The sequence below is a fragment of the Neoarthrinium moseri genome (genome assembly GCF_022829205.1).
Source record: "Neoarthrinium moseri strain CBS 164.80 chromosome Unknown scaffold53_Wmoseri_CBS_16480, whole genome shotgun sequence".
NCBI lineage: Eukaryota > Fungi > Ascomycota > Sordariomycetes > Amphisphaeriales > Apiosporaceae > Neoarthrinium > Neoarthrinium moseri.
The window spans coordinates 114,895-136,773 of NW_026055167.1; the positions used below are offsets into that span (position 1 = coordinate 114,895).

At 53.8% G+C, this 21,879-nt stretch overlaps 6 protein-coding genes across 6 annotated transcripts; 3 read left to right on the top strand and 3 right to left on the bottom strand.

Moving 5' to 3' along the window:
- Positions 1–8,089: 8,089 nt before the first annotated feature.
- On the bottom strand, positions 8,090–9,407 carry JN550_010376 (uncharacterized protein; the record flags this gene model as incomplete). Its single annotated transcript, XM_049308623.1, has 4 exons — positions 8,090–8,291; positions 8,570–8,631; positions 8,690–8,854; positions 8,910–9,407. 4 exons carry the CDS (start codon positions 9,405–9,407, stop codon positions 8,090–8,092), a joined length of 927 nt encoding a protein of 308 aa, XP_049167656.1.
- A 644-nt stretch (positions 9,408–10,051) lies between these two features.
- JN550_010377 (uncharacterized protein) lies at positions 10,052–11,463 on the bottom strand (the record flags this gene model as incomplete). Its single annotated transcript, XM_049308625.1, has 2 exons — positions 10,052–11,120; positions 11,192–11,463. 2 exons carry the CDS (start codon positions 11,461–11,463, stop codon positions 10,052–10,054), a joined length of 1,341 nt encoding a protein of 446 aa, XP_049167657.1.
- A 752-nt stretch (positions 11,464–12,215) lies between these two features.
- JN550_010378 (uncharacterized protein) lies at positions 12,216–12,569 on the bottom strand (the record flags this gene model as incomplete). Its single annotated transcript, XM_049308626.1, has 1 exon — positions 12,216–12,569. One exon carries the CDS (start codon positions 12,567–12,569, stop codon positions 12,216–12,218), a length of 354 nt encoding a protein of 117 aa, XP_049167658.1.
- A 26-nt stretch (positions 12,570–12,595) lies between these two features.
- Positions 12,596–15,472, top strand: JN550_010379 (uncharacterized protein; the record flags this gene model as incomplete). Its single annotated transcript, XM_049308627.1, has 5 exons — positions 12,596–12,691; positions 12,757–13,263; positions 13,537–14,133; positions 14,186–14,429; positions 14,481–15,472. The coding sequence occupies 5 exons, from the start codon at positions 12,596–12,598 to the stop codon at positions 15,470–15,472; spliced, it is 2,436 nt and encodes an 811-aa protein (XP_049167659.1).
- Positions 15,473–16,538: 1,066 nt separating this feature from the next.
- JN550_010380 (uncharacterized protein) lies at positions 16,539–17,143 on the top strand (the record flags this gene model as incomplete). The annotated part of the gene is made up of 2 exons (XM_049308628.1): positions 16,539–16,561; positions 16,615–17,143. The coding sequence occupies 2 exons, from the start codon at positions 16,539–16,541 to the stop codon at positions 17,141–17,143; spliced, it is 552 nt and encodes a 183-aa protein (XP_049167660.1).
- A 4,179-nt stretch (positions 17,144–21,322) lies between these two features.
- JN550_010381 (uncharacterized protein) lies at positions 21,323–21,835 on the top strand (the record flags this gene model as incomplete). The annotated part of the gene is made up of 1 exon (XM_049308629.1): positions 21,323–21,835. The coding sequence occupies one exon, from the start codon at positions 21,323–21,325 to the stop codon at positions 21,833–21,835; it is 513 nt and encodes a 170-aa protein (XP_049167661.1).
- Between the last annotated feature and the right edge of the window lie 44 nt (positions 21,836–21,879).

The following is a 21,879-nucleotide window of genomic DNA, read 5'->3' on the forward strand; positions in this document are numbered from 1 at the left end:
GCGAGAAGATAGACGATGGCCGGTGTGAACGGATCAACAGACGATGACGATGATGATGAATGGCCAGACTCGCGGGTTTGGAGTGAATCTTGCCAACTAAAGGGTATGGATGAGTGCTGGGAGTGTGGGTGATTAAGTATGAGATATGATGTGGTCCACCTTAGACCGGCTAACAGGCTGTGGAATGCGCGATAGATATTAGAAAGAATCAAACCTACTCATCCCAGAAGGATAAATCGAACCTAACGTGGTCAGACTTGCTGGCATAGCGATTATATTAGGCCTTAGAGCCGAGAAACAGCACTGGGGAGACATTGTTCTGGTTTGGCATGTGTATGCAAGTAAAAGTGTGTGCGCCCGCGCATGTCTAGCTCCATCCATGGGTAGTTGCTTGTAACTCTGCGTCATATGGTTCCGACAGGGATTCCAGGAGCCCCCGAAAAGGGATTCTTCATTGTCCATGCTTGGACCGGGGGATGGGGCGGGCGGCGATAGTAGCGTTGTGGGTGTACGGACTAACAAGTCGTGGGTAATGGTATGGTATGGACTAGACCAGGTTGTGGGCTACAGCAGAGCCTTTGGCCTCTCATTGTCTGGCAAGGTGCGTTCTAATTAGGTGGGCGGTCAAAGAAACGGTTTCGAAAGGGTGCAAGGGGTCATCGGCACTAGGCGCATACGTGGGCACCCTTGGGCCCTGGTGGTCTTGCTTGTTCCGCGTCGGTGGGCGGCAAGTCGCCAGCGCAGGGTACGACGTGAGCAATCTCGCGGCATGGGTTAAAGTCACAATGATGAGGATGGGGTGTAGGTCTAGGCATGAAGCCGGATCCAGTTGGGCAGAGGGCCGGCCTTTTGATCCACCTTTGCCATGACAAAGGGGGTGTAGGATCAGGGAGGCTGGGCGTAAGTTTCGCGGGACTATTGATCGCATTCGAGGGGCTAAGCACCTGCCGCGAGGGTAGCACTGTCGGCAAAGCATGCAAAGGTATCGAGGTACCTTGCAAACCACAGATTCGTGGATGACTGGGGCTGGTAGAAAGAGACTGGTCTCCACTTTGCTCGGGCCCAAGACATGGTTCAACACCTGAAGGGCGGTACCATCGGCAAGATAGCGCACATATAATCCGAGACTCAGCTCTGGTGGATTGCCCTATTCGGGTCTGATAGTCTGCAGCTGACGCGAGGAAGTGGCTTCTAGCGACAGGGCCGACAGAAAGCCTAGCTTCGCTACGGCCACCCAGGGGTTGTCTCCCCAGGCCCGGATCTGATTTGCTAGGAGACTGCTGCGTATTGGATCCAGGGGGTCAAGGCAGTAAGGTCAGCCTGCATGGTGATAACCCCGGACAATGTGCGGACGATCAGTGACTGTTCGTCTGCATGGCGCTGTCGAAGCGAATGCCCACTACACAACGCGCGCAGGGAGGGGTGTCGAAGTTGAAGCACGCCACCAACTGTGGCATCAGAAGAAGCCTGAGCTTGAGGAATTGCGCGACCCATCCGTCCGCCCAAGGATACATGGGCGGCCTTCATTGGTCAGAGTACTGCTCAGTACTCAGGTTTTGCTCGTGTGCACTACCAAGAGGCTGGACTCGTCCATGTCCTGCCAGACACCCGATTCAGGAAGATACGTACAGTACCATGTGGAACATCGTCTGCCGCTTGGGCATGGCAGTTTTCTTGGATGATAAACAGGGCCTCGTGACAGGCTTGCGAAGTTGAAGCACATGGGATGGTGATTATGCCGCCACTGGCGATTTGAGCAGCTCAACGGGGCACCTTGCACACATGGACCGCGCTGTGGCTTCGGATTCGGCGATCGAGTGTGCAACTGAGGACAGTGTCATCCTAGAGAGCATCTTAGGGTCCTGCCCCAGGACGGGCTGTACTATGTAACTTGAGGCGCCTGCGTCCGGAGGTCTCAAAGCCAAAATCGCGGACGCCTGAGGATCCTATGTAGCTGTAGGAAGTGTTGATTTCCAGCAATGGATGTCCGAGGAACAGCCACATAACTCCCCCAACCGCAGCCGACAGGTACCCAGGTATCAAGCGACAGGTATCAATGTGAGACCGACCCAGTCCTCCGTTGTTGTGATCCTGGGCCGGCAAATTGCGTCGACAGGATCGGCTTCAAAGAATGGAGGAGCACCTCCATAGTAAAACGTCGGAGGATTGGTCAAGCCTGGAATCAGGTACGTACATCCGGTTTTCACTTTGCTTCTCAGGTCGCGGCACAAGCCAACAGTCATCGTCCCACATGCGCTAAATCAGGCCAGAGGCCAAAGCATCGTAAGGGCGAGCCCATTGAAGGGGAGAGGGGCCAGCGTGTTGCCCGTACACAGTAGGCGCAGGCAATCCTGCCGCCTGCCCGCCCTAAGTTTACAGGCCATCCATCCACCAAGGGTCTGCTGCACCACCGACCAAGATCCTAGCAGGCGGCCAGGCGCTGGAGCAAGGACCTTAGGTCGCAACCTACGACGCTGCGTTGCTAATCTTATTGCAACGGCCCTCGCAGCCACTCAGAATGGCACTCATTATACGCAGTAGCTCGCTACCCGGTGGTTTTCGAAGCTCCTGGGCAGCGCCGAGATGGAGCGTCTGGGCGAATCAGGCAACTTGCCTGAAATCTGTACGTACATACATGCCTACTTACCCATAGTGTGTGCTGTCTGCGTCCTAGGGTGCCAGTCGGCTCAAAAGCCAATCTCACCGCAGTGGATGACAGCATCATTCGTTCCCCCCAACACCAGCGCCTAGATCTCCGTTGCAGGCCTGTCCGAGGATGAAGGATGATCGTCGTCGGTTTGAGGCAATGACCGCGCTTTGCTCCCAAGGTGTACGAGGTGGCTTAGTCGACTCAGGGCGGCACCCATTCCTTGGCCACCCCCCTCTGTATTTATCCATTAGCGGTGCATCAAGATTACGGCGCTGATCAACCTCAGACGCCGCCTCCGTAGTTTGTTGTAACCCATCATCAAACTTGTCCCCAGCGGGAGGGCGACCTGTACCAGCAGGCATGGAGACTGGTAAGACCCATCCAATTGCAAGTCGCTCCAGGGGGGTTGCAGAGTGAGCGCACACCAACCAGGCCAACTGGCAACCCCCAGTACCGCCGCAACAAGCAGTCGCCCGCAGAGATTGCCACTTTCGTGTCCACGACTCCGCTCCACCCAGAAACACCTGAAGCACACTGCAAAGTACGAGTTACGGAGCACGATGGCCTTCTTGAAGGCATGTGCAGCATCTTGGGTCTTGCGAAACTCACCACGCCTTATGCAACGACCTCGACTTTCCGTTGGAAGACATAACCTCCGCTGAGGCCTTGACACCAGACGTACACGAGCGATCTGCCGGGCAAGCCCCACTGAAGTACTGCAATATTCTCTCGGGCTGCCCTGCATAGGATTGCATGACCTTGCGATTTTTGGCCTTCCGCAAACAGACTTTCACGATCCCATGCTGCCGCGGGGCCGTGGTGGAGTAGCTCTGGAGGGTACGCCGGTACGGTCTGGAATCGAGGGCTCGTCAAAGCAATTTGCCGCCAGCCTCGTAAGCTGCAAAGTCTTTCCCGCTAGCTGCAAGGCAATGTGCATATAGGAACTCCTGGGCCTTTTCTTTCTTGTGCCCATTCAAACCAAGCCGGGCCCCCCCCCCCCCCTCCAAACTAGCCCCAAACTGCCGCCCAGCGCTGATCTGGGCCAGGATATTCGGGTGTATTTCTTGAATCGTCTGAAAACCCTGATCCCGACAAGAGCATAAGCTTTAGAAAAAGAGACATTACGAAATATCCACGGCTTCTTCCAGGTGCCTGCACGACCATGGAGGATCGGCCATGGCAGAATATTCAATCTTAGCGGCATTGCCTTAAACCTTTCGGTGTTGCAATCTCAGGCGCACATGTGCATGGAGGACACCTGTCCGTCATTACTCCCATCACACCGGGCATCAATGTCGGCTCCAACACATCCAGCTGTCGGATAGTGACAATTTACCTGGCCTCCTGTACGGGTTGACGGGCTCACGGTGCTGCTGTACTCCTCCTGCGCTGGGTGCCTATCTGTGAAAGAGGGACTGCCGAATGTGAAGAATGTCATCAAAAGTGACTAGCAATAATCGTCCCGGCCAGGATAGGTCCTGGTTCGTCCTGATCATTTTGGGCAGATACTGACATCTCGACTCCACCACACCGCACCCGTGCAGCCATCCGTTTCAAACTTGTTCACTGCCCTGCAGTGCCTTGAGGTTTGTTACAGGGCCATGAGCCTTGTCACATCGTTTGCATGGACGGGCAGAGCCTCGGTGAAACCAAAGATTTTTGCAATACATGGGCGGAGCGGCTCTGGATGAAATGGCGACGATCCCATAAACATCCGCCATATCCTCTTTCGGGCGTATCATGGGACTTGAATGTACCATGCGCGTCAAATAAGCCTCGTCCTTCTTCCCTACGGATCTTCATTCACTGGGTCTACCGTGGTAGGTAGGTCAGATGCAGATTTGGTCATGTCGTGCAACCAAATACCACGGCGGTGACGGACTTGCCTGGCTACGCTCAAGTGAGCCCCATCTACTATGATTATTGCCAGGCAGGGTTGGGTGGATGCGGGAATAGTCTTTTCGAGTGGAGACTACAGCGGAACCGAACGACGACTTCGAGGTAACTATTTCCAATGGAACCCAGACCTCACGACCTGCATCAGGGTTCACTAGTGGTTTAGAGGATGTGCCACGCAGCCCGCGCCATGGCCTTCGTCTTGGAAATTCAACACAGCGGACGGGATTGGCTCGGAGATGATCTGCCTTTTGCAAAGCTGATGATATGCCCCATGCCACCGTGCCCACGGGGAGGGTCCGTTGTCATGCTCAACCGGCGCCATGGGTTGACCACCACGCAAGGCCTTACCCTGGTTATCCGCAGCCGTTCAGGTGGCGTTTGAACAAGGATCTAAACATGGTCTCGGAGCATTCGTTTTCTTATTTTCGGAACTGCCCTATGGAGCCAATCAGCAGTCCCCGTATAGAGCAGATGTCATCTTGGCCATGGTCATTGTAATCACCGTCTTGCTCAACCTACTTTCAGGGAACTGCCAATTTCACCGAAATCTCACTTTGCTGGATACCCCGCCATTCGCTTGGCTAGCGATAACTTCCTCGAAGACTAAGACTATCGACCAACCCGCTAGTCTGGTCAAAGATCTCGCAGTAACTCTGCATGAAGGCTGGAGGTTCGAAGAACGGTTTCAAGCCACGCTTGCCATACCTCGCAATCTGCTGACTCGTAAGACCTCGTGGATTGATGTACTCGATGGGAATTTCGTCATCCCTGCAGGACAAGGCTGAGTACCTAGGTATGCGGCCCTAGGGCTTCCCCAAGAGTTCGCCAAAGCAAGTGATCCGTGCAGGTGCTTATATCCCTGTCGTCGAGCTCTACTATGTAGGGATCTATTAAGGGTAGCCGAAGTACTACGTATGCACAAGTTACTTTAGCGACGGTGGTGTATCCATCTAGCTCCGGCTGTCCCGGTGCACCCAATAATTTTTTTTTTGGTGTGCAGCGGACGGTTGATAATAACCTGACGTTGTTATCCGCAACTTGAACTTCTTTTCTGTGCCGAGATGAGGGACGGCAGCAAAGTCATGTATGACTGGGTTCTTCTGGACATGGAAAGTGAGGGTACATTTACTCTCAATCTGCGAGGTGATACTCCGTCCCTCAGCATGTCATGTGAACGGTGCACATCCAGGCCGGCAGTTTGACCCGCACTGAGTATAGTCATGGATCAGTGTAGAACACCCTTGTCCAATAAGCATACTCGGTGGTCATCTAGTTCTCCAGTGTCACAGGTCGCCAAAAGAAACAGCTCATCCACCTGCTAATGAAGTAATCACAGGCTGACCAAGTTTGGCACCCTTATTCCGGAAGATAAGATCGGACCAGCAAGCACCCGCTCGCCCTTGTGTGCCGAACCATCATGGGAAGAGACAGTCCAAGTCGGTTGCATCCGCCGCCGAGGACAAGGTACTGTACGTAGCCCGGGAGAATGCTGTACCCATTCCTGCGTCGAACATTCTAAACCTGGCGGTTTCGGCATAAATCTCAAGTGTCAATCATGCCGCTAAGATACGTTACTATATTATGATACGACACTACTATGGGCAGGGATCCAAGATCTCTCCAGCACGTTGGGAAGATGGAATACTCAGTGGGCAGAATCCACTTGAAACCAATCTGGTCAATGGATCGGATCGGCTGGGAACCTACTATGTACTATTACGACTTCGGACAACGCAAGCCCACTCCTCCTATTCCTGCTCTGTATGCATGTACTGTACGAGGGTACGGAGCACTGCACTAGTAAGTGCACTGTGGTACATGGGTCCAAGGCCGACTCAAACTCGTCGGGTGCCTGAGCACCGCACACACGGTTTCGCAACCTATTTGGACGGGCAGCCAAGCATCTGCGGACGCCTGTTACCTGTCTGTAGCGTAGGACGAAAATATGCAGGTGTCTCGCCGGTACGGCCACCTTGTCAATGCTAGAGCCAGGTTATGTTGCACCCTGACAGGCGCCAAAGTCAAACGCAGAGCGACGAATCGCTTTCGGCCATAGGACCAGGACAAGGAAGATAGCAACACAGCCGGATCTACTGGATACCACAGGATCGTCACAAGTGGCACGCTGCGCGCCATTCCCAGAATTAATTGAGAGCAACCCACATGTGCCGCCGCGCGCCGTGCAAGGTGATCTTGAGTAATTGGAGTCGGAAGCCACCACCCTATTCGGGTCGCATTTCGTTGCCCCGTGTCTGGCCCCGACCTGCGACTGGTGCTAGCGAGAGCGAAGGGGTGAAGGAAAGGCTCTTCTTTGTTGGGCTGCTTGGCTTGTGCGGATCATTGATGCCGCCTTGATTCGGTGCAACAACTTTGCGTCTCCGGAACCCTGATATGACAAGGGCAGGATGTCTAGCCATCTACGACTCAGCCAGACCTCAGACGATATTACACTTTGGCAGTTTGCCTAAACGAAACCATGGCCCCCCGTAGGACCAATCACGGACAACTGGTCTGCCTGTGCTTCGTCGCAGGGAGCACACTGGCAACGCTTCGGCAGGGCTGCCAGAGCCTTCAATATGGGTGCATAACGAGTTTGCGTCATTCCAGAGCTAAGGATCCCCGGGGGGCTGAGAGGATTGTCAGCCGAATGGCAAATACGGGTGTCTTGACGCAGTTTCCGGGCGGCTTCATCGACGTCCAAACACCCGCCTGCACTTTCGCGTCGCGTTGCGGGCGCCTGTTGCCAAGGAAGCAAAAGGAACAGGCAATGCTGATCCAGGTCGCCCCTCCGCCCCTCCTCAAGGGGATTTTAAACAGATGCGCAATCATGAGCCGTCGCTGGTGAGGGACGCCCCTGACAACGCTCACCATTCACTAACCGTTCCTATCCGGCCCACCCCCCAGTAGCAGTGATACACCAGACGGCTGTCGCACCGGGGCTAGCTCGGCGGATCGCATTACCTGCCTAAGAGCTGCATTGCATGGGCGATGACTGGAACATCCGCGTTTCGATGTCCAACCTGTTCACACGCGCTCATACCACGCCCATCCACGCAAGCCGCTCACGGCGGCGGGGGAAAGGCAGCTCAGATACCCGCCTTAGCTTACCCTACTATCGCTTGCAGTATCGCTTTGTAGTCAATCAGCTCCACCAAACACTCACCGCTCCTTATTCAGCGCTCCCCCATCCTCGAGATCACCTTTAGTTGGCAAGGTACAGACAACGGCGCCTACTGCGGGGACCCAATGCCAAACTCAGCGTGATCTCAGACGGTCTGCGCCATCGCTGTCGAATAGGACCGTGAGTGACTCGCGTACGAGTACAGAACACGGCTTTCGTCTAGCACCCGCGTTTCTCTTAAATATACATGACTACATACACAGTACATGCAGCTTTCTGTTCTAGGCCGCCACATCTTGCATCCGTACCCTGCAGCTATCCCAGGCCAATCCATCACGTCTGGTGGGAATGGGAGTCCACTTTGTCACACGACCCAAACATGACTGCGACCACGTCCACGTTGTTATTATTTTTTCGTCTCATACCAAAGCCTGCGTGCCGTCTTCGGATGAAAGGCCCTCGTTTACATGGGCGCCGACGCCACAAAACCCCTCCATCTGAACCTTGGATGTCGCGAGCTGTACGGCAAACCTGACCTTGTCTCTGATGCGCCAGTCCTCGTGGTGGTGCAGGAGGGCGAACAACATCCCAGCAATAAAGGTATCACCTGCTCCTACAGCGCTATTATAGGTCATGGCGTGGTCAGTCACTTCATTTGTTTCCGAGGCTTTTTTAAGACAATCCCTAGCTGGCTCGGTCCATTGGGGCTTGCTTGACTTACTCGACGACGTGTATCCCCTTTCCCGGCGGTAACGCGGGACAAGACAGGCTCTGATGGCTTGGTAAGGGCAAGCATGAGGCACCGTCTGCTCCCCATGTACAGAGGAGTAATTTACTGCACGCACCTTGGTCAGCCAGACTTGCCAGCGAGCATCGTGTTGATGAGCACGTTCACTAACGCTTTGCGGGTTAAGCGGCTCTGTGCCTCTAGGCATTCCTCAGCAGAAGCGTAGCCCTGGTCCTGCCGTCTTTCGTTCAGCCTCAGGTGCTTCATGGACGGATGAAGGCATCACACGTACCTGGGCCCAACTCTTGGAGTAAAAAACGACATCTGCCTCAGCCGCCAGTTCCTCTAACCCCTGACGCTGACGGCCTGGTTTCTCGACTTCCACGCTTATACTGGCATCTGGTCTCGACTCGCGTAGGTATTGGATGCATTGCAAAGTGGTTTCCGGGATACGACCCTCTCGGTGTTCAGTTTGCCGTCCACTCTCAGGTCACTCCTATACGTCGACTTACCTCAAAATGCCACCAAGTCCTACCGGCAATGTCGCTCGTCGCATTGGCGAACTCGTCTAGTGTCATCTCAGGAAGATCATTGAAGTTGACCAACGTTCTTGAACCCGTGGCTTCGCTTCGGATGATGTAGCTGCTTGCAGCCTCCGTGTGACCCTCTCGATAAACACACCTGTCCAAGTCAACAATCCCCTGGGTCCCGAAGGACTCTATGATTTTCTTAGCAGCAGGGGAATCTCTACTTGGCAGAACTGAAATCAAGCATGGTTTAACAGTGTGCTCTGCTTGCCGGGCTAGCAGCTGTTGTAGGACCTCCAGTGAGTTGGGACAATTACCGCCTCTTCGGACCCTGAGACTGTCTGCTCGTAACTTGGAATCCTCCTCTGGAAAGTAAGGGACACTATGCAATGTCAGCAACTTGGTGGCAGGCATGCGTGCGAACGTAACTTGCTTGAGTATCGTGTCGAGATAACAAGCTCCGACGCATATCAGCGTCGTCATGGTAAGCGATGGATTTGTGTAGGCCTCCCCTCGATCGGATGGCGCGCTTTACAAGGGACACTCTTTGGTTAACGCCGGACGGTGTCCCGGTTGTTGTGATACCTCCGTATCACGATTTGCAACTTCAGATTACGGTTGTGGAATGCATCGGGTTATCGTTAGGCCGTGCGACCTGGAAGCGACAATGACATAACATCACTGACCCAACACCAGAAGATGTACCTACATTGTTGCGTGGTAGTCTGCCTATTCACTTCCTGACACCCAACACATGTCGCCATGAGACCCATTCTGACAGAAGTCTTTGATCTTCGCAACAAGTACACCGATCTGACTATAATCAGAGCAACGTCATAGCATCCACTAAACGAAGTCACGGATCAAAACAGAGTGAATGTATGGAAAATGTTTGGCCTTCCTGCGATTTTTGCGGCCATATTTAGCGTACACAAGTGTGTCTAGTGATTGCCCCATCATGGACTTGATAGCAAACTGCGGATAGCACCTCACTACCGCGCCTTGCAACAATTCTACTGGTGGGAAGTACGAGTCTCAATGTATCAACCTGCCGTTGCCTCCTACGCTGCTTCGTTGATGGCATATAGGCCAATGAAGTGCTTCGGAGAGACAAGATCTCAGTCTGCTCAATCACTCCGATCTGAAACCTTCGGGACCATCCACCAAAATACTGCACCGGCGACTATCAGCGCCAGCACTATGGGCTGTAGTACAGCCACACCGGCGGATGTTGCTATCAAGCCCGTAATCGATGGAAATATAGCCCCGCCAGCCTGAGCAAGCACGAAGATGAAGCCGAGACTGGCGGCTTGTGACTCCTTCGGCAGAATCTTGGAGGCAACTGACATCCCCGTGGCAAAGAACGGTCCAAATAGGAAGCCCATCAGACTAAGCGCAGTGGCACTGGCAATGATGTTCGGTTGTAACCAGAATTCCAACTGCAGCGCCGCGGTGAGAGCACTGTAGACCAACAGCATCCTCTGCTCCCCGAACCTGAAGGTTGGCTCGGCCAAGAGGAGCCTGCCCAGAAACAGTCCTCCGGAGAAGCCGGCGGGAACATATCCAACCTTTGACAGATCGCCGCCCCTGACCGTGGTGAGGAATTCGACGACCCAACCTCCTGCCGTCGTACACCACCCCAGCTCGAAGAAATAGAAGAGGCTGATTAGCCATATGACCTTGAGTTTTAGGAGCGCCCCCATCTCCTGCCACGCAAGCCTGTTCCTTCGGCTACCAGGTTGAGACTGTTTATCCTTTACCCTGCCCCAGAACGTATCTCTGAATGCTACGGCTACACCAGCTAGGTTCGCCACCCCGATGCCAATGAGGATGAAGTATACCAATCTCCAGGCCTCGATTGGGCCAGAGCTCTGGGTGTTGGCGATCCCGGTCGCGATGAGCGGCCCCACGAATGTACCCAGGGCGTAGCATGCGTGGATGAAGCCAAGCCAGCGGTGCGGTACGTTCTTCAGGCCGCTGACGAAGGTGTTGGAGTGGCTGTCTTGGTAAGCCATGCCGAGGGCCTGAAGGAAGAAAGTGATGCAGAATAGTGGGAACGGACCCCAAGGCCGAAGACACTGGGACAGAAGCTGGAGGGCAGCCCCTATTCCTAGGAGTTGTCCGAGGGTGAGATGGGCTGTCAAGATGGGGTTTGTCACAGCGGCGAGGAGCCAGCCGCAGAATGTTGTGCCATATCTATTTGGACGACGGCTCGATTAGCTACATATCTCGGCGGGATTGAACGCCACTCCAAACGGGGTCTTTACATGATGGCTATCTCCCCTGTGCCTATGTGAAAGGTCGAGAGGATATACGGTATAAGTGGGCCAAGGGTGCCGTCGTTGACTCCGGCACAGAAGAAGGAGAAGCCAGCGACAATCAACTTCCACGTGGGCGTAGCCGATTCCCGCTCTATGGCATCCGCCGGAGGGACGGTCGCTGCCATCGAGGCGTCCGCATCCCTCGATACGGGTTGGAGCTCAAGTTCCGTCATAGGCACTTGCCGAGGTTCGGCCAAGACGGTCTGGGAAGCCGACATCTCTCAGCGTGATCAAGGTAGCTTGCGTTGATATTTGAGATCCCCATCTCCCTCAGCAGTGCTGGGGGCACGGCGTGCGAGCACTACTTTATACGTCTGGACGACCTACGGAGCATCTGTTACCTTCTACATCGTTCGGCAGAAGGTCGGTTGAAGATGCTGGTAGGTCGCTGGCCAGCGGCCCGAGATCCCCGATGGTTGGAGCTGGCCTGCGTTCGGCTCGGTGGACGGTGGAGGATAGAAACTCCCAATGCCAATTTACAAGTATAGAATTCGTCGCCAAACGCCACCGTTCGCAAGTCGTGTTGCTTCTCAGACGTCTGCCAGGTGCTCTCCGTGGACCTGTGGAACGAGACGGCCTTATGTTACACTCTCCAGCCAAGGTCTGCTAGCCGCTAGGCCAGCCTACATTGGATGAGCAGGTCACTCTCTCGTCCTGTGCATGAACGTAGCAGCTAGGTACATTCGCAGCATACCCTCACCTCACAGACACTGCGCAAAGGGCAGTCTACAGTCTATCCTTCGAGGCCAGTGAGCTTGATTCTTCTGCTAAGGTATAGGTTGCCAGCATCAACGAGTCGTAGGTGTCACGGAATATCTGCGGGACTGGCGCCCCACTGAGACTTCCAGGTTACGGGTGGGCTAACTTAAGGGGGGCCCTGCAGATCGGGTCCAGTCGGGGCTAGCGTACGGGCTGCATGGGCGACGACAGGCTGTCTAATCGGCTGCAGTGGACGCCGGTACCGATGTGTCTACGCTGTGAATGGCAACACGCTTGGGAGCGACGGCATGGGCATTCTTGGGACGGCCACGATCACCTGCGCCTGATAGGTACTGTTCGACAGGAACTGACTGCCGCATCGCCACTGAATTATCCCCCATAATCCCCCCGACGCGCGATCTGGCTTCTCCCCGGCCAAGCTGACATCAGTGCCGCTCGAACACCGCCCGCCACTACGCCGCCGTGTACCGACCTGCTCATTCCGCTGGCTGCGCTCGATCTGCGGGCCATCGATTCGCTTGTTGCCGACGGCATAGCAGGGACGGACTGTCCCTCTGCCCTGGGCACCTCTGGTCTTGATCCAGCCGTCTTGCGACACGACCATCTCGGCCGAGACATGCCACCGCCGCGATGGGGGCCAGCGATTCGAAACTAGTGTTCAAGAAGGGCATCTTCCGTCTTTCAGAGGAGCGTCACATACCCGCCGACGATCCATACTGGACCTCGGTACGTCGCCATGTCCACGTGCACTACAGCATCATCATGACCCTCATCCTAACCAACTGCCACAGTTCTGGGAGCTGCCCGAGTCGTCCGAAGACATCTTCAGCCTCTTCGCCGCCGCCGACGTGCGCCGGACCCGAGACAATGCCATCGAGAACCTAGAGACCCTCATACTAGCCGTGACCTCGCGCCTGTTCATACTACGACACCATCCCTCCTTTCCCGACCCCGAAATCGCGCCAGAGAGAGACGCGCTCAACTGCATACGAGTCCTGAACCGCATACTGCCCTTTTTGTACGAGGCCGACCACCTCCAAAGCTGGGAGGAGAAGTTCTTCTGGGGCGCGAGGAGGAAACGCACCAGGCGCTCGGCCATCGCTAATGAAGTGCTCTTCGATGAGGCCCAGCCAGAAGAGGTCGAGGCGAAGGCGCCGCTGGACGAGTTCGAGGAGACGAAGCCTCTCGCGGAAGAACTCATCGATACGCTGATCGACCTGCTTTTCTTCTCCGACTTGACTGTCCCCCGTCAACCGCATGGAAGCCCCAAGGTGACCTACGCTATCTGGCAGAGCGGTGTGGGCTGCAATACAGCCGTTCCGACAACCAAGGAGCATGAAAGCAACCGTTGTGAGATATTGCGCCTGCTCCTCACTTTAACAAGTCAGAGCATGTACATGTCACCGAATCTACTTCCTACGAAGGGGACACGATCCTTGACATACATCTGTACATGTCCCGATAAGCAGGTGGTGCTCTCGGTGCTCTGCTCTCTGCTTAATACTGTATGTCTCTTCTTTCTCGTACTAAACACTTGCAGTTGCAGTTGCAGTCGGAACTAACGGGTCCAGACGCTCAAATACAACCCGGCGAGCTGGAGAGTGCCATATAACACGCTGGTGTTCAAGGATCCCAAGGAGATTCTTGTGACCTACACTTTGCAGTTCCTGCTGGTCGTCTTGCTCTACCCCATTCCTGAGCAGATCGCGGGCTCTACTCCGAAGAACTATTATCGCCACTTCCTCGGCAGATTGCATAGACCGCAGGACTTCCAGTTCATTGTCGATGGCATGACCAGGATCCTCAATCAGCCCTTCCAGACGAACACGTCTTACATACCCGGTACTCAAGCGACCACCAAATTCTCGCCCGAGATCATCATGCTCTTCTGGGAGACCACTCAGTGCAACAAGAGATTCAGGGCCTACATGATCGATACAGAGAGAGCACACGATTTTGTCATACTCATTCTGTTCTACGCCACCGAGTACAAGGCTGATGCCTCAAAGCAAGGAGTTGTGCGGATGTGTGCTTTCCTGCTGCAGACACTGAGTGTGGAGCAAAAGTTTGGCATCAACCTGAACAAGGCTTTTGATGGTCAAGATCTCCTACCTGCGGTCATCAAGATACCTGGCTTCAGAGGCAGCTATGCCGACTTTCTCATACAAGTAAGCGCCAGAACAAAAGCGATTCTGAGGTGATATACTAAGTTGCCAATAGTCGATTTATAACCTCATCACCACAAGCCAAGGGAAGCTTTCAGCTATATATCCAGCATTGCTTGCCGTGATCAACAACATTGCGGCATCCTTACAAGGCATCAACACAATCACCTGCACCAAACTGATGCAACTTTTCTCTTCAATGTCATCTCCATCTTTCCTTCTGGCCAATGATAGCAACCACGATCTATTGAGATCACTTCTAGAGTCTATGAACGCCATCATCGAACACCAGTACAAAGGTCAGTGTTGTTAGCACCAGCAGCCGTCGTCTAATATCTAACAAGCATTAGCCAATCCATATTTTGTGTACTCCGTTCTGAAGAACAAGAAACGCTTCGAGGCCCTGCGCTCATTCACCCTGGAGAGTGGGCAAGAGGAGATCGAGAGGCGCAATCGTCGCCGGAAGGAGGATGGCCAGTCCACCGATCCCTTCGACATGAGCAGGACTTCGGTGGATAGTGTGCGGAGTCCTACAACCGCGCAACCCCGGACTGCAACCCTCAGTAACGTGCCTGAGGAGGACAGCACCTTTGCAATCGGAGACGATGAGGACGACAGCGACGACGAAGAGAGACCCACTCCAGCACAGTCCAGCCCTAGCGAGAATCCTTCGCGTGCGTCATCGGTGGTGGATGTTGACGATGCCGTACCTACACAACTCAGAGGCATGTCAGAGAAGGCGAGAGGCAAGATGCCTGCAGGTATTCCGAGCTTCTCGCGCCAGAATAGCACAACAAGTCTCGGCAGCTATTCGGTGGCTGGTCAGTCCACCTCGGGTGGGTTTGAGCCATCCGCACACTGGATCGAGAGTTGGTTGCCGGAATTACCGCTGCACACAGCCCTTACCGTAATTCAACAGTTGACCGCACTCATCACTCGCCAGGGCTTGAGTGCTGAGAGCCCGTCCAATGCAACCCTCAAGGCTATCAGGGATGCTGACCTGGTTGGCATCGAGGCATCCCCGGTCAGAGTCCACTCATTCGAGTGGTCGCCGTTGGCTCTCGGGTGGTACGAGTCGCTCGTCTGGAGCTTCGTCTTTGCTAGCGAAATGCAGCTCGTGAAAGGCACGGTGGGCATCTGGAACGGCACGGCGATAAAGTTGTTCAGGGTACAGGAGACGGCACCCGAGGGACCCACCTTGACGTCGCCTCGCGGCGCCGTGGATGCCGTAGGCAGTAATATTGTGTCGAGGATCGGGTCGATCAACCTGAGGGGGGCACCCGGTGCTCTTGGTGGTGCGAGTAATCCTCAACCGGCACAGACCGGTCAGAGTAACGCTTAGTAGCAATTGGTCTTGGGCCTTTTGCGTAGCTACGCCCTTGTAGAAGATCATTGTAGTACTGTGCCAGGCCCCTTGCGGACTCCGCGGCCTGAGGTAGCGCCTTAGAGAATAATAGCCGAGTTGTGCTCCATTGCCCACGCGACATGCCTTCTTGGTGATTATGTGCGGGGCGTTACGTTGTAAGAAAGCATTGCCAGGTTTAGGAGTACACATATTCCGCTATGAGATGAATGGAACCTCAATCAAAGATGTGGCGGGCTCCTTACATTACCCATGCCAAGACATCATTACTAAGATGAAGCTATTGTACAGCAAATCCAGGGGTTTTCCTTCACTAGCTGCACAGGCAGCGACCGGGCCCTCGATATATGTATATCAACCCATGGAATGAATACTTCTCCAGGCCATATTCATTTGGCATTGGAGCACTGTTGTGCGCGAGCCTTGATGTTGTAGACAACGGTTGAGCTCCCAAGAAGAGGCTATGCGACACAAAGGGTAAACAAAGCAGTCTGAGGTGTGTCATGATGGTGTAAGGCTTCCATCCCTGGCCGCGGGCCGAACGTTGGCGTCCGTCGGTATGGATTCCACGTGGCGAAGCAATCTGATGTTGGTCAACGGCTTGGCAAAGCTTGACTTTCGGTTCTTCAGGATGATGTTTTCTAGATAGAATTCATTTCTGATCTGCTTCAGAGCAGATATTTCCAAGCCAACCGCGGCATGGGCTAGAAACGCAGCTGGTCCTCGCTCGAGCAAGCTAACGCCGTCTAATTTTGTAGCGACCCAAACAGACAAGCGAGGCAGAATATTACCTTCAATGGCACCACAGTACACGATGGATCAACTATGGAACGCTTGCGAGGCTGACAACGCACAACACGTCAGGGAGCTTTTCGAAGTACAAGCACCGACGACACTCAAGCCAGAGGATATATAATCGTTGATGTGGGTCGGGCTTTGCTCGACGTTGGTGCATCTGGGCAATGCGTCTCGCCCCTTTGTTTAGCATACTGCCGATTGCTCGACATCTTTAAGCTGTTGACAAAAAACGGTCTTGATCTCCAAGATGGGGAGGCACATAATTCTTGAGTAAGTCAGCCTGGTCAGGTCCTGTGAAGTTCCAGGCTGCTGAATCAAACTAGTGACTGTAGGGATGTACAACACCGGGAAATCGTTGACTTTCTGCTCGACCATGGCGTCGACATCAATCGTGACGATGTAATGCGCAGCACTGGCAGGCATAGTGTACCACTCTCAAGTGACTATAGCACTTTCGATAAGACTCTGGGCGTTCTAAATGCAGCTGCCGCGAGAGGTGATATCAAAATGTTTGATCATCGGGTCCTCTCGGGGTGCGGACTACATACCGCCGCAGCTTACTGTTCTGACCCCGTCAAGGTAAAGGCCATGATTGCACATCTTGTAGCTACGTACAGCTTCGATCCCAAAGCCAAGGATAATGTGATCGGCCTACGCAGCCTGGGTATTGATCCTAGTGACACTGGCGTACCTTTGGACTTCACTACCCGCCAGGAACACCGCGCCGCGCTGCGCAGGCCCAACTTGAGCACGGCGCAGACCCAAATCTCGGAAGAGCTCGAAGGACCAGTGCGGTACCTGCCTTGTGGAGAAGTCCACCTCCGCAGGCCATTTGAGTGGGATCAAGACTGATGTCTGGGAATCTGGCTTCGTATACAGCCACACAAGTCTCGCATTCGAGGTCAGAGCAGAACGCGGAGCCGTGGGTTGCAAAAGGCCAGTTCGCCTCATCTACGGCCACGTATTGGGTGGCAATCGGTTCCAAGAATGAAAGAAAAAAAAAAAAAAAAAAAAGACACGCCCGTAGTGGAACGAGGTTATTGAATATCAGAGACTGACCCTCGGTACTGCGAAACCGCGAAACCCGCTAGTTGGTGGACTATAGAAACTCTAGGTGGTCTTGTCGTTGTCTAACGGCCGCGAAGGTGGGACAATTGAAGCTTAGTGGCTGGCGAATTTTCACTTTAATAGCTTCCTCCATCGCACCTTGACTTGAGCAGCACCTCGAAAACTCAAACCCTCCACGGCTTCGGCACACTCCAGTATCAAGGTCACGTAAACAATTTATCAGGTCAGCGATTTGAGTCAAGAGAAGAGTCACAGATGGTCCAGTATATCCACACACCGTGGCGCGACCGCGCAGAGCTAGTCAAGGTCCGCCGACAGTTCTACCCTTCAACACCGGCAGACGACGCGAATACGTCGCCCTTCCTCGCCGCGGCTTCCGCGACGGGCCGGGACTCGCAAGTTATTGCAGAGCAGCGACATGCAGTGTCGCGAGTCTCCATGTGGATGCAGCGCGGCAGCTGCCCCCACATGGTAGAGTCCACAGGCCTCCTGATGGCCGCCATACTCGACGATCTCCAAGAGACCACGGCGCGCACAAACTCTTCCACAGCTGCGATCCGATTGGCCTACTCTGCCGCGTTCAGTCGGTAAGTTCTTTTTTCCAGTTTTACTTCTTTCTGTTCTTTTCTTTCGCGGGGTGGGCAAAGCTGGTTCCTTTTTCCGAAACTCGGGGTTTGCTGAAGGACAGCGCCTCCCTCGTCTGATGATCCTCCAAGATGCTTCTTCGACTGTGAAACACGCACCAGGCTCTGGCATGGGGTTACTTGCTACACACCATGGGTACTTGCCCTTTCGCACCGCAGCAGACGAAAAAGTGACACTGAGTCACGTGGCGTCTTACACGCATCGCACCACCATCAACAACGTTCAGGGGGAAGAGGCTTCCTCGCGTCGTGCTTCGTTGACTCTCCTCCGGTACCTCAAGTGATCATGTTTGATAGAAAACTAATACATGCACAGCTTCGTCACCGGCCTATTGGATAGCCATCAGGACAAGCAACAAAAGCAGAGCATGTATTCGATAGCCAAAACGATCGGGCTGCCGGCTACCTTTGTAGAGCTCAGGCATCAATGTGCACATGAGCAGCTTCCCTCGCTACTGAAGCTAAGATCGGCGGCGCAGAAGTCTCTGGCTTGGATATGGCATTACTATTGGAAGCATCTGACCGAAGACGAAGATGGTGACAATGCGAGCGGGACGTCAGGGAACGCCTGCGGCGATCTGCTGACATCCTATCTCCTTAATGAAGACGCCGAAAAAAAGAAGGGCCTGGAGAGGAGCTTGAGACGGTGGGACGAAGCAACTCTGCTGCAGGCATTAACAGAGATCGGGGAAACTGCTGGTGACCCGAAAGTGATGTTACGATCTTTGCAGCTTTCCCAGCAGATCCTCGATGGCGAGATACGTCTGACGAATTCATCTTCCAAGTCAGATGATTTACAAGCACCCGACACGAATGATTATACGGGCATTCGAGCGGATATCCATCAGGCAAATCAAGAGCTGGACAGCCATGACTCTGCCGGCCCTACACACGTCCAGCAAAAGCCTAGCGAAGCCGCGACGCAACCTCAAGGGTGGTCTAGATACCAAGGGTCGTGGAAGCCAAAGCCCATAGGTGTCGTGTAGTAAATTTAGATTTGAGATCAGTCTCCTCGAGAACGATAGAAATGACATTGGATGTCTCTACAAAGCGCTGCAATACCCTGATTGTTGCTTGGTTTGTTGACAGGAGAGAATACCTCTACGTGTCAGCTGCCCACAGCTGGGATATCATTACGGCGGTTGTCGATAAAGCCGCTAAATCCGTTACCCCAACCAACGTCATATCGAACCAGCGCACGATTATTGATTGGTAAAGGGCAACAACCTCGTGAGACCTCGTCCAACCAGCACACTAAGTCTGATGAATCGTCTTCTGAGAACGAGGCCGTCAGCTCCTACCAATCTTGTCAAGTACACAGCTGCTGTAGGTACTTCGACACAAATGGGCCATCAGGGTGCACCGTGGGACCGCTAACACTAATTACCCAGCTTGCATTCACTCGCGCCATGCATATCCAATCGATTCCTATGTGTAAGATATTGAACCGGCTCCCAAATCGAGCATGTCGTGGACATCTAACCCTGGGAAACAGGGGTGGGAAGTAGTAACAACTACGCCTACCTGGTCATCGACGATAAGTCAAAGGATGCCGTGATCATCGACCCCGCCAATCCTCCTGAGTAGGATCACCTTCGTTTGGTTGGTTGAACTTGGGCTTACGATATCCCCAGGGTTGCTCCTGTACTAAAGAAGGCCATTCAGGATGGCAAGATCAACTTGACAGCCATCGTCAACACACATCAGTGAGTTTACTATCTAAAAGCGAACAAACGATGGCACTAACGACATGCTTCTCCAGTCACTGGGATCATGCGGGAGGCAACAAGCAGATGGTAAGCAGAAATGATGCAATGAGTAATCGCTATGGGGTGTCATATCTAATGCTCCCTTGATAGCTGGAGGAACTTGGCAACTCTCAACTTCCCATCATCGGTGGAAAGGAGTGCGATGCTGTGACACAGACACCTCCCAACGGAGAGGGTTTCAAGCTGGGCAGCATCACCGTAAAGGGTCTTTACACGCCCTGCCATACTCAGGACAGTATTTGCTGGTATTTGCAAGACGGTGACCAGAAAGCCGTTTTCACGGGCGATACCCTATTCCACGGCGGTAAGCTGGATCACTGCGCAGGGTTGGCTGGCGTCCTCGCTCTGCTGAAAGCTGATCATGTTTCCCATAGGCTGCGGCAAGTTCTTCGAGGGAACGGCGGCTGAAATGCACAAGGCCCTCAACAAGACCCTGGCTGCGTTGCCTAACGACACAAAGGTCTATGTATGTCTTTTATGTTTACCGGCAAGCCCAGCACTTCGTGTCACTGACAATATTTAAGCCTGGACATGAGTACACCAAGTCCAATGTCAAGTTCGGCATCTCGGTTCTGCAGAACGAGGCGATTAAGAAGTTGGAGTCCTTCGCCGAGAACAACAAGGAGACGCAGGGAAAATTTACTATTGGCGACGAGAAGGTACGTTCCCACCGCATAACGCCACTCAAAAGGTAATTTCTAATATAGTTGAAATCAGGAGCACAATGTATTCATGCGTGTCGAGGTGGGCATCCCCTAATATCACCTTGCGGGGCAAAGGCTGACTTATAGACGCAGGATCCGGTGATTCAAAAGGCAACAGGTGAGACAGATCCGGTTGCAGTCATGGGCAAGCTCCGTGAGATGAAAAACAACTTCAAGTGAGTAAGTGTGCAACAAATAGGGCAGGGTTTGACAGGTCGGTGATCCTGATGCGTCGCAGGCCACCTAGTGAGAGCAAGATCTAGGACATATCAAACTGTGGGTGCACAATAGCTCTGGCCGTCATGCTGGGAAGCAGACGTCTTTCGCACTGTCAGCCATAAAATGCACTGTGAATAGACGTATTATCCTCGGATGACTTGCTGATTGAGAAATTGGGGGTGACACTGGTGAATGGAGTCGTGTTCGTTATTACTCGAGACAAATCTGCTATTTTCCACTTCCAACATATTGGACCATTCTTATAGGACTACGGACATGGCCTCTGTGCAAGACGTTGGATTTTCATACCACGGTAGTCCTCTGGGCCACCCTAGCTCGAAAGTTGCGTGCCTTGCTGCCAAATATTAACCATGAAAGGCAAGTGGGACAGTCCTTTAGGTCCTGGCAAAGGATCAGATGTTCAAACAATCCTGGGTTTTCCTGGCCTGCGCTCCGAGTGAATTTTGCGATACGTTGAAATGAACCAAGTGAATTCAAGGTAGAATCCTAGATATAAAACTTGCACTCTCTCTTCCCTTACCTGCTTACATTCTCATAATCACCCTCTACCCCCCCAAACCACTACTTGAGAAATCAAACAGCCAAAACCCTTGAAAGATTTCCATCATGATGCTTTTCACGCCGACGAGCGTTGCGGTTCTCGCAACCCTCCTGCCCATTCTTGCCAAGGGATCACCCCTAGCCCACATCCCCCGAGGCGACAAATACGTGTCCGCGACCTGGCTTCCCCTTGCTGGCAACAGTAGCAGCCTCTGCGACGACTCGGGCTGGGTCCGCGGCCTTGCTGGTCCCGAGGCGCCCAAGGCCGCCGACTGCAAGGCCATCGGCGACTGGGCGAGCAAGCACACTGGCCATTGGCTCCTCCGCAGCCAGGCCACCAACGACGACGTCGAGAACGAGGGCGACTGGATGTTCCTACACTCCGAGGGCTCCTGCGGACTCCTTGCCCGGCCCCGGCCCAAGGCCTGCAATAGCTGGGTCGGTGCGCCCGATGTGGTGCGCATAGCGGCGGCGTCGTTCCAGGACGGCTCTGACCAGGCAATGCAGGGCGTGTTCAAGACATGTAGCGGCAGCGACTGTGATGCCAATGTTGATTGGGCTTTCACAACGGATTTCTGATTGTTGGTGTTAGGGGATTTGGCGATGAATTCTGGGAGACTCGG